Genomic DNA, 12,500 nt, shown 5'->3' on the forward strand with positions numbered 1-12,500 from the left:
ATAGGTTTATTCATCTATATAATCAGTATATAAAGATGTAATAGGTTTATTCATCTATATAATCAGAATATAAAGATGTAATAGGTTTATTTATCTGTATAATCAGAATATAAAGATGTAACAGGTTTATTTATCTGTATAATCAGAATATAAAGATGTAACAAGTTTATTTATCTGTATAATCAGAATATAAAGATGTAATAGGTTTATTTATCTGTATAATCAGAATATAAAGATGTAACAGGTTTATTTATCTGTATAATCAGAATATAAAGATGTAACAAGTTTATTTATCTGTATAATCAGAATATAAAGATGTAATAGGTTTATTTATCTGTATAATCAGAATATAAAGATGTAACAGGTTTATTTATCTGTATAATCAGAATATAAAGATGTAACAAGTTTATTTATCTGTATAATCAGAATATAAAGATGTAATAGGTTTATTTATCTGTATAATCAGAATATAAAGATGTAACAGGTTTATTTATCTGTATAATCAGAATATAAAGATGTAACAAGTTTATTTATCTGTATAATCAGAATATAAAGATGTAACAGGTTTATTTATCTATATAATCAGAATATAAAGATGTAACAAGTTTATTTATCTGTATAATCAGAATATAAAGATGTAACAAGTTTATTTATCTGTATAATCAGAATATAAAGATGTAACAGGTTTATTTATCTGTATAATCAGAATATAAAGATGTAATAGGTTTATTTATCTGTATAATCAGAATATAAAGATGTACCAGGTTTATTTATCTATATAATCAGAATATAAAGATGTAACAAGTTTATTTATCTGTATAATCAGAATATAAAGATGTAACAGGTTTATTTATCTGTATAATCAGAATATAAAGATGTAACAGGTTTATTTATCTATATAATCAGTATATAAAGATGTAATAGGTTTATTCATCTATATAATCAGAATATAAAGATGTAATAGGTTTATTTATCTGTATAATCAGAATATAAAGATGTAACAAGTTTATTTATCTGTATAATCAGAATATAAAGATGTAACAGGTTTATTTATCTATATAATCAGTATATAAAGATGTAATAGGTTTATTCATCTATATAATCAGAATATAAAGATGTAACAAGTTTATTTATCTGTATAATCAGAATATAAAGATGTAACAAGTTTATTTATCTGTATAATCAGAATATAAAGATGTAACAAGTTTATTTATCTGTATAATCAGAATATAAAGATGTAACAGGTTTATTTATCTATATAATCAGAATATAAAGATGTAACAGGTTTATTTATCTATATAATCAGTATATAAAGATGTAATAGGTTTATTCATCTATATAATCAGAATATAAAGATGTAACAGGTTTATTTATCTATATAATCAGAATATAAAGATGTAATAGGTTTATTCATCTATATAATCAGAATATAAAGATGTAACAAGTTTATTTATCTATATAATCAGTATATAAAGATGTAACAGGTTTATTTATCTATATAATCAGTATATAAAGATGTAATAGGTTTATTTATCTATATAATCAGAATATAAAGATGTAACAAGTTTATTTATCTATATAATCAGTATATAAAGATGTAATAGGTTTATTTATCTATATAATCAGTATATAAAGATGTAACAAGTTTATTTATCTATATAATCAGAATATAAAGATGTAACAAGTTTATTTATCTGTATAATCAGAATATAAAGATGTAACAGGTTTATTTATCTGTATAATCAGAATATAAAGATGTAACAGGTTTATTTATCTATATAATCAGTATATAAAGATGTAATAGGTTTATTCATCTATATAATCAGAATATAAAGATGTAACAAGTTTATTTATCTGTATAATCAGAATATAAAGATGTAACAAGTTTATTTATCTGTATAATCAGAATATAAAGATGTAACAAGTTTATTTATCTGTATAATCAGAATATAAAGATGTAACAGGTTTATTTATCTATATAATCAGTATATAAAGATGTAACAGGTTTATTTATCTATATAATCAGTATATAAAGATGTAACAGGTTTATTTATCTATATAATCAGTATATAAAGATGTAACAGGTTTATTCATCTATATAATCAGAATATAAAGATGTAACAAGTTTATTTATCTGTATAATCAGTATATAAAGATGTAACAGGTTTATTTATCTATATAATCAGTATATAAAGATGTAATAGGTTTATTCATCTATATAATCAGAATATAAAGTTATGGTACCAGGTTTATTTATCTATGTAATCGTATATAAAGCCGCAACGCCTGTTTTGCTGTTATTAATTTTTCAGCACCACATTAGTCTCCGGGCTGCAGCAGCTTCTCCTCTGATTCGTTCCATCACCGATGTGATTCTCATGATAAATAATAGATGAGGCCGATTGGTCGGCGCCGTGCGTCCTGAGAGAGAAGCTGCGCGGCGTTAAATGATCTGAGCCGGGATGAGAATCACACAATGAGCGAGGACGAGGGTTAAATGCTCAGCAAATGAAAAGCTCCGAGCGTTTGAAACACCCGGTGGTTCTTCAGCAGGAGGCGGTGGCCCGCGAGCGCGAGGCCCCGCCGGCCCCTGACCCGCCGCCGCTCGCCGAACATGATTGCTTTTGTTCTGTCAAGAATATTTAAATGGGCGTAATAACAGTCGTGGAGTGCAGGTCGTAACACGGCGATTCTTCCAAACTGGTACAGATGCTCGGCGCCGGCAGGGTCACAGCTCGGCGCTTAACAAAGACCCGCTCGCTTCAAATGATCCCGACTGCACATTCACTGCAATTGAGCTTGAGTAATAGATGGAGGTCACGCTGGGTCACTTTCAATTTCCACTTCCAGCAGGGAAAAATGAAAACAACTCATTTGCACAAATCTGAATAATTCAGTCGCTCAAAAACCGGCAGAGATGAAAAATATGGGCCTGAAGAGGATAAAGGACGAGGAGGGGGACACTGTTGCACGTCGCGCGCTAATGACGCCGGCCCCTCAGTCGTCTCGTATAAAGGCTAATGATGAATCTGACAGAGGATATGAATCCAGATGTGAGAATAAAGCGTCTCTTTCTCTCTGCTGGGCTTTTAAACTTATCATAAATGTATTAAGATTGCAGCGGGCCATGAAACAGCTGTAGACAATTAATCTTCTGCAAATCTTATCCGAGGAATTGGTTTCTGCAAAGTAACATCTGCTGCGAGCGGCGATTATTCATGGGCGACGCTCAGCCGCCGCGCTTTTATGCATAAGGCACAATCATTGCCAATGAAGTAAAAATTTATAGTTTTCCCTGTTCAGTAAAAATAACATTCGGCAGCATTAAAACATCATCCATCAACATTGTCCCGGGGCCGGCGCAGGCACAGGAATTAAAAAGTATCATTCTGCAGAGAAGTTGCTGCTCCACTGAACTGAGCTCGTTCTCTCTGCATAGCTGCCGAGAGCGAGATTGGAGATGTGGCCTCGGTTGCCAGCGGCGCTTTTTGCTCTGGTTGGTGGAAGAGGAGAGATGAACCTCGTCTCCCCGGAGACGCCGATCGCAGCGCGCAGGACGTGATGGATGACAGGCGGCATGGACCTGCCAAATATGAAGCTGGAATATGATCAGGCAGCGTCAATTTCTTTTGAAAGTAGTTTGTGTGATAAGATGTGACACAGTTAAGTGAGGACGCACGTGACACGACAACAGACAACAGACTACAGACAACAGACCAACAGACAACAGACAACAGACAACAGACAACAGACCAACAGACGTACAGACAACAGACAACAGACAACAGACGTACAGACAACAGACAACAGACAACAGACGTACAGACAACAGACAACAGACAACAGACAACAGACCAACAGACGTACAGACAACAGACAACAGACCAACAGACGTACAGACAACAGACAACAGACAACAGACGTACAGACAACAGACAACAGACAACAGACAACAGACCAACAGACGTACAGACAACAGACAACAGACAACAGACCAACAGACGTACAGACAACAGACAACAGACAACAGACAACAGATGTACAGACAACAGATGTACAGACAACAGACCAACAGACCAACAGACGTACAGACAACAGACAACAGATGTACAGACAACAGACCAACAGACAACAGACCAACAGACAACAGACGTACAGACAACAGACAACAGACGTACAGACAACAGACAACAGACCAACAGACGTACAGACGTACAGACAACAGACCAACAGACGTACAGACAACAGACCAACAGACAACAGACGTACAGACAACAGACAACAGACAACAGACGTACAGACAACAGACAACAGACGTACAGACAACAGACAACAGACCAACAGACAACAGACGTACAGACAACAGACAACAGATGTACAGACAACAGACAACAGACCAACAGACAACAGACTTACAGACAACAGACAACAGACAACAGACGTACAGACAACAGACAACAGACGTACAGACAACAGACGTACAGACAACAGACAACAGACGTACAGACAACAGACCAACAGACAACAGACGTACAGACAACAGACAACAGACGTACAGACAACAGACGTACAGACAACAGACAACAGACGTACAGACAACAGACAACAGACCAACAGACAACAGACTTACAGACAACAGACAACAGACAACAGACAACAGACGCATGACTTTGATCGTCTGTAACTTTGGCTGCACGTCGCTTGTTCGTCGCTTGTTCTGCGTTTTAAACGAAGCACAGTCAAAAGAATCCTGGCATTAATCCTCAGTGACGTTTCCACTAGTTATTTAGAGAAATGATTAAAGTTGATCTGTCGCTGGAGGAAACAGTGCTGACGATTAATCCAAATTATTAAACACAGATTCCCCCAAAGAACAGACGAGAGATGAACTTTTATAGAAATGAGGAAAAATCAAAAGACGAGAACCGAAACCTGAGCCGAGTCATTCCCATCACCACGACCTGTCGTTACCACGACGACAACGTTCTGTCCAGCGTCTCGGTGTCAAAGGTTTATTCTCTACGAATCTGTACGTAATTATTACAAAGTGAAAATGAGTCGAGGTCGATGGATCCTGAGTCGTTCCAACAGGACGAAGTTCGACTCATCTGAAACTTCTTGTACGTTTGTTCGCACGAACACGTCGGAGTCAACAAAGTTCAGAAAAATGTTTAAGCACGATGAATGAAACATTATTCGCATATTATTTCTGAATCACCGGGAGAAAATTGTACACAGTTTTTGTACCTGAAACAAAACTCAAACTCCCCTGATTCACCTGAACGCCACTGAAGAACAAACCTGTTGTTATGAACGATTCTTCACGTTTAGTCTGAACATCAAATCTGTATCTGTAGATATCTGTCAGAAGTTGATCATTAAATCTACATATTCAACATTGATAAGCAAAATATAAACATGTAATAAATGGTTTATAGCAGCTGTGGTGTTATTAATAAAACTCATAATGACGTACAGTAAAACGCAGCTGTATTAATAAATGAAAACACACGTACATGTTAGTTATGACATATTTATTAAAATTGCTCTACACCTTGTGTATTAATGAATGAAGATGAGTAACTTCAAGTACAGTACAGTGTACGGTGAGCAGCGTGCGACGCCACCTGACGGCCCCGTGTTCGATCCCTCCGCCGCGTATTGTCGGACGTGACGCGCTCAATTTATCATCCGTTGTGAAAGAGGAGCGGATGAGTTCACTTTCAATTTACTTCTGCTGCTTTTCTTCATCCATCAGCTCAGAACACGCTCACAAGTTTAATGCAATTAACCAGCGCGCTGACATAATTTCATATTAATGAACCGGGACGTTTATTGGATTATTCATCTGCTGAGGGTTTTTTTTAGGGGGGGGGGGGGGGGGGTCTCACTCTGTTGCTCTTGTCCCGTCTCTCTGTGGAGGGTTTATGTACATTTCCCACCGAGACGCCTTCTGTCTTCATACAAGCAGCTCTGAGAAATTGGAAAAGTTGCAGCAATAGATAGGAGGTGACCTGGAAACAAAAGCAATCAGGGCTGGAGGAGGAGGGAGGAGGAGGGAGGAGGAGGATGGAGGAGGGAGGAGGAGGGAGGAGGAGGAGGAGGAAGGAGGAGGGAGGAGGAAGAGGAGGAGGAGGAGGGAGGAGGAGGAGGAGGAAGGAGGAGGGAGGAGGAAGAGGAGGAGGAGGAGGGAGGAGGAGGGAGGAGGAGGATGGAGGAGGATGGAGGAGGGAGGAGGAGGGAGGAGGAGGAGGAGGAAGGAGGAGGGAGGAGGAAGAGGAGGAGGAGGAGGGAGGAGGAGGAGGAGGAAGGAGGAGGGAGGAGGAAGAGGAGGAGGAGGAGGGAGGAGGATGGAGGAGGGAGGAGGAGGGAGAAGGAGGAGAGGAGGAAGGAGGAGGGAGGAGGAGGGAGGAGGATGGAGGAGGATGGAGGAGGAGGAGGAGGGAGGAGGAGGGAGGAGGATGGAGGAGGATGGAGGAGGGAGGAGGAGGGAGGAGGAGGAGGAGGAGGGAGGAGGGAGGAGGATGGAGGATTGAGGGAGGAGAGGGAGGAGAGGGAGGAGGATTGAGGGAGGAGGGAGGAGGGAGGAGAGGGGGGATGGAGGAGGGAGGAGGAGAGGGAGGAGAGGGAGGATGGAGGAGGAGGAGGGAGGAGGAGGAGGAGGAAGGAGGGGGGAGGAGGAGGGAGGAGGAGGAGGAGGAAGGAGGGGGAAGGAGGAGGGAGGAGGATTGAGGGAGGAGGATGGAGGAGGGAGGAGGAGGGAGGAGGATGGAGGAGGAGGAGGAGGAGGAGGAGGAGGAGGATGGAGGAGGAGGAGGAGGAAGGAGGAGGATTGAGGGAGGAGAGGGAGGAGAGGGAGGAGGAAGGAGGGAGGAGGAGGATGGAGGAGGAGGGAGGAGGAGGAGGAGGAGGGAGGAGGATGGAGGAGGAGGAGGAGGAGGGAGGAGGAGAGGGAGGAGAGGGAGGATGGAGGAGAGGGAGGATGGAGGAGGAGGAGGAGGAGGAGAGGGAGGAGGAGGAGGGAGGAGGATGGAGGAGGAGGAGGAGGAGGAGGGAGGAGGATGGAGGAGGAGGAGGAGGAGGGAGGAGGATGGAGGAGGAGGAGGAGGAGGAGGAGGAGGAGGATGGAGGAGGAGGGAGGAGAGGGAGGATGGAGGAGAGGGAGGATGGAGGAGGAGGGAGGAGGATGGAGGAGGAGGAGGAGGAGGAGGAGGATGGAGGGAGGAGAGGGGGGGATGGAGGAGGAGGAGCAGGGAGGAGAGGGAGGAGGGAGGAGGGAGGAGAGGGGGGGGAGGAGAGGGGGGGATGGAGGAGGAGGAGCAGGGAGGAGAGGGAGGAGGGAGGAGGGAGGAGAGGGGGGGATGGAGGAGGAGGAGCAGGGAGAAGAGGGAGGAGGGAGGAGGGAGGAGGGAGGAGGAGGGAGGAGGGAGGAGTCATAAGAGCAGACAGCTGGTGAGTCGCAGCCTCGTCCTTCATGTACCGGACGCTCGACGGTAAAACACAATCAGCTGTTTGTGACAGATCGCAGACGACCACAGAAAAGATTCCTCCCATAGGTCAGCGACTCCGCTCAGCTTTGGCCAATCACGGTGGCGGAACATCATCATTCTCCAAACTAAATAAACTGGAATTTAACCACAAATCCATCTCGTCCCCACGTGAACAAGTTCAGACTCAATCAAACCTGCAAAAGAAATCAATTCTGACCAATTATAGCTGCTTTTCATTAGAGTATGGAAATGAGTGGAAATGAGGAGAAGAAAGACCTGGTCTCATATTCCCCCTTCTGGTCAACACACACACACACACACACACACACATACACACACACACACACACACACACACACACACACACACACACACACACACACACACACAGACTAAAACTAAAACATTTTGTATTTGTATCCAAACTGTAAAATATAAAAGTTGGCTTCACTTAAAAAAACATAAACCTGAAAACTCGCTTCAGAAAAATGAAGTCAAGTGAACTTCAGACGTTCTACAGACGTTCTTCATCACACTGACACGTTCTACAGACGTTCTACAGACGTTCTACAGAGATTCTTCATCACACTGACATGTTCTACAGACGTTCTACAGACGTTCTACAGACGTTCTACAGAGATTCTTCATCACACTGACATGTTCTACAGACGTTCTACAGAGATTCTTCATCACACTGACATGTTCTACAGACGTTCTACAGACGTTCTACAGACGTTCTTCATCACACTGACACGTTCTACAGACGTTCTACAGACGTTCTTCATCACACTGACACGTTCTACAGATGTTCTACAGACGTTCTACAGACGTTCTTCATCACACTGACACGTTCTTCAGGCGTTCTACAGACGTTCTACAGACGTTCTTCATCACACTGACACATTCTACAGACATTCTACAAACGTTTTTCATCACACTGACATGTTCTACAGACGTTCTACAGACGTTCTACAGATGTTCTACAGATGTTCTACAGATGTTCTTCATCACACTGACACGTTCTACAGACGTTCTACAGACGTTCTTCATCACACTGACATGTTCTACAGATGTTCTACAGACGTTCTTCATCACACTGACATGTTCTACAGACGTTCTACAGACGTTCTTCATCACACTGACATGTTCTACAGACGTTCTACAGATGTTCTTCATCACACTGACATGTTCTACAGACGTTCTACAGACGTTCTTCATCACACTGACATGTTCTACAAACGTTCTACGGATGTTCTACAGACGTTCTACAAACGTTCTTCATCACACTGACATGTTCTACAGACGTTCTACAAACGTTCTTCATCACACTGACATGTTCTACAGACGTTCTACAGATGTTCTACAGACGTTCTACAGACGTTCTTCATCACACTGACATGTTCTACAGACGTTCTACAGATGTTCTACAGACGTTCTACAAACGTTCTTCATCACACTGACATGTTCTACAGACGTTCTACAGATGTTCTACAGACGTTCTACAGACGTTCTTCATCACACTGACATGTTCTACAGACGTTCTACAGATGTTCTACAGACGTTCTACAGACGTTCTTCATCACACTGACATGTTCTACAGACCATGTCGTTGCAGAATCTTCATTGTTCTTGTGACCAGATGAAAAGTAAAGAACAACAGAAGAAGAATGAACGAGCTGAGGATTCAGATCATTTCACACAAGAAGCAGAAGGAGAAGAAGAAGAAGAGAAGAGGTGCATGCTGGGTAACCTGCTGCTGGTCACTGTAGATTCTGACGTCAGGCCTCGGTCGTGTACGCTGCTGAGTGGTCCGACCGCTCAGTTCCTGCACTGCGTCGTCTGACCACGACGTTCACTGGGATTCAATCTGCAAACGTTTTCATATTTACTCATGAAGCTGCATCACATCAGTATAGATCAGTGTGTGTGTGTGTGTGTGTGTGTGTGTTTGATGATGTCGCTCTACCTGATCCATGTGAATCACATTACATGTGATGTGAAGACGTGCAGACACACACATCACAGTCTGTACAGTCCGTACAGTAAATGCTTCGCTCGCCAAGACTCCCGCCTCCACAATCGGGTTATGGAACCGGCTCCAGATCCGATTAATAATTCACAATCCTGTTAGTGGAGAACAAACATTTCTGTTGGAGCAATTTGAGCAGCGGGATTGTTCTGAGCTCCGTGAGCCCGAATCATTTCACACTGTCTGCTTCTTTATTAAAGAGCGTTACAGTAAACATGTGGCAGGAAGTGGGCGGGGCCTCTCCCGGCGTCCAGGTCACAGATAGTGGACGCCGCTTGACGTCCTTCAGCAAAGTTACTGTCTGGAAATTAATCCTCAACTCTTTTGTATCATAAATCATGTTTTTAATAATTCAACAACAATTAAAATCATGAAATCAAGTAGTTTGAGATGATCTGGGAAATGTTTTCTATTAAAATTGCAGAGTTTAGGTAAATGTCTGAGGAATAATAATAATCTTTATTATTGATGATGATGATGATGATAAAATAATAATAATGAGATTTATGTTTTTTTTTCCTTTTTGTATTTATTTATTTGTGTTTCATTTTTGTCTTTGGGTAAATATAAAATAAATATGAATGAAACATTAATATTCAGAATCAGCAGCTGCCTCTTTCTTAGAGAATATAGATTTTATTAAATCAAGGTATAAAATGTTTCTTGCAGTGAGATACCGTAGATTCATGTCAACATGTAATAATCATAATTCAGACTGTGAACATTACACATGTTTTCAGTCAGTTTTTTTGTATCTTTTATTATTATTATATTAATTCAGAAATAAAAGAGACGAGTCGACATCCAGCTGAAGAAAATAAGACATTTAGGAAAATATGATTTGGCAAAATACCAGAGACTCGAGGGACAGAAGAGTTCTGACGATATTAAACCTGATGAATATTAATTTTCTCATCTCGTCGGTTTTATCAGAATAAATCTGAGGATTTAATTTGGAGAAGCTTCTGAAAGACGAAGGAGAGAAAATGAAAAGATAGAAATTAATGTTCCATACAGCAGCGAGTCAAAACACGACTCATATTTACAGTCGGTAGATTTTTTGTCACAGTTTTGATTCAGATGAACAGTGGAGAGAATCTGATACATCTTTTATTTATGATATTTAATCTTCTAATATTTTAGATTTGAACTAAAAGTAAAAGTAAAATGAAACATAAGGTTTAAACTCGTGACGTTCAAACGTCTTAATGCGTCTGGAGGAAAATATGAAATATTTGATTTGCATTATTTCCTTTAAAGAGCTCAGACGTCCTGGTTCAGCGACGCTGCTCATCTTCTTCATCATCTTCACAGTTTTTATCCACTTTGATTTTGTTCTTAATTTCTTGAGGTGAGAATATTTTATTATTCATTATTAATTATGTCGTGACCCTTCAGGTTCACCCTGCGACCTCTGGTGGGTCTCAACCCTCAGGTTGGAAATATTATAATATTAATATTAACTTATTTGGACCAATGACCTAAATATATATATATATTATTATTATTAATATATTTCCTTTCATTGTTGGTATGTGTATATTTGAATCTAGATCATTTAGTTTTGTTTCCTTCTGAATTTATTTTCTTTATTTCATTTAATTTTGTAGATTTCTCCTCTTCTCGTCTTTTCTCTGACGATCGTTATTTTGTTTGCTTGTGTCATTTTCAGATCTGAACATGAGATGTGAGATGAAGAATATAAAATATATGAAATATAAGAATATAAATGAAATAGATATGAAGTTTGTTAATGTTTGTCGGAGGCAGGAAGAAGGAAGTGTGCGGGAAGGGCTGCGGTCCCGTGATCCGGTCCGTGATCCGGTCCGTGATCCGGTCCTGAGCAGACCAGTGAAGTGTTGTCCCACGCTGCCTCCTGCTGGTGAACATGCAGCATCACACACAGGAACCAGGAAGTAAAAGGGTCTGAGCCTGGGACCAAAAGTTCAGAAAATTAAAAACCAAACGTTCGAAGGCATCATGGAGGAGGCAGAGGGCGAGGGGGCGTGGCCAGAGGGAGGATGACGCTGCTGTACTTCCTCTGCTGCTCCTCCTTCAGGGAGTCCTTCACCTTCCCTCTCTTCAGGCCTCCGTCCCTGAGGAGACGTGATTATAAAATCATAAGTTCATCTGCACGTTGACGCACAGAAACACTCAGATCAAAATATTCAGAACATTGTTTATCTTGAGCAGTGATCAGATTCCTCACCAGTCCAGGTCCAGGAGTCCTCCTCGCCGAGCGATGGCAGATTTCACTCTGTTGGCGAACTGAGCAGCGTCCTCGCCGTCCTGCTCCCGTCGCCACAGAGACACAGAGCGTCAGTGTCATGTCTCAGTGTGTGTGTGTGTGTGTGTGTGTGTGTGTGTGTGTGTACCTGTGAGGTCATGGGCGGCAGGTACCACACGTTGACCACGATGGCCCAGCTGCTCATCATCCGCAGCAGGTAACTCATCATGTGATATTTCCCACTGTTCCAGAAGGCGTCGCCGAACCGCGGGTCGTACTGAGGCACAGCGCGTTAATATTTGATATATTATATCTGTTATTAATGTGTGGTTATAATAACTTCATCACGCTCCAGGTGTTCGTACCTTGATGGCGACCGGGTGGATGGTTCCTCCGATCTCAAAACTTCCTTTCTTGAACATCATCACCGAGGTGTTGTTGACGCAGGTTCCTGTTTCACACGGAGACAAACACGTCGTGATGAGACGACACGTCACATGACGAGCTGCTCGACTTGTCACATGACACGTTACTTGACACGTCACATGACGAGCTGCGGCTCCGACCTCACACTGACCTTCAGGAAAGATCAGGATGGGAAGTTTGGTTTTAGCTGCGACATGCGCTCTCAGCCTGCAGAGACAGGAAGTGGGTTTCATTAGTCATCACACGGCTGTCGTCACGGTGACGAGGCAAAACCGAGACTGTCTGTCGGTCTGTCTGTCTGTCGGTCGGTCGGTCTGTCTCTCTCTTT

At 41.7% G+C, this 12,500-nt stretch overlaps 1 protein-coding gene and 1 pseudogene across 1 annotated transcript in view; both read right to left on the reverse strand.

Annotated features, from left to right (window-relative positions):
• The window catches only part of LOC124849731, a 14,445-nt pseudogene extending 11,829 nt beyond the window's left edge, over positions 1-2,616 (reverse strand).
• A 7,033-nt stretch (positions 2,617-9,649) lies between these two features.
• Positions 9,650-12,500, reverse strand: part of gpat3 (glycerol-3-phosphate acyltransferase 3) — a 7,312-nt gene continuing 4,461 nt past the window's right edge. The window contains exons 8-12 of the mRNA XM_035607968.2: positions 12,324-12,379; positions 12,112-12,197; positions 11,895-12,023; positions 11,729-11,808; positions 9,650-11,615 (exon numbers count right to left, since the gene is read on the reverse strand). Of these exons, the coding sequence (XP_035463861.1) occupies positions 11,498-11,615; positions 11,729-11,808; positions 11,895-12,023; positions 12,112-12,197; positions 12,324-12,379 (469 nt within the window). The 3' untranslated portion in view covers positions 9,650-11,497. The remainder of the gene's footprint in view (positions 11,616-11,728; positions 11,809-11,894; positions 12,024-12,111; positions 12,198-12,323; positions 12,380-12,500) is intronic.

This window comes from Scophthalmus maximus, chromosome 20, assembly GCF_022379125.1.
Source record: "Scophthalmus maximus strain ysfricsl-2021 chromosome 20, ASM2237912v1, whole genome shotgun sequence".
NCBI lineage: Eukaryota > Metazoa > Chordata > Actinopteri > Pleuronectiformes > Scophthalmidae > Scophthalmus > Scophthalmus maximus.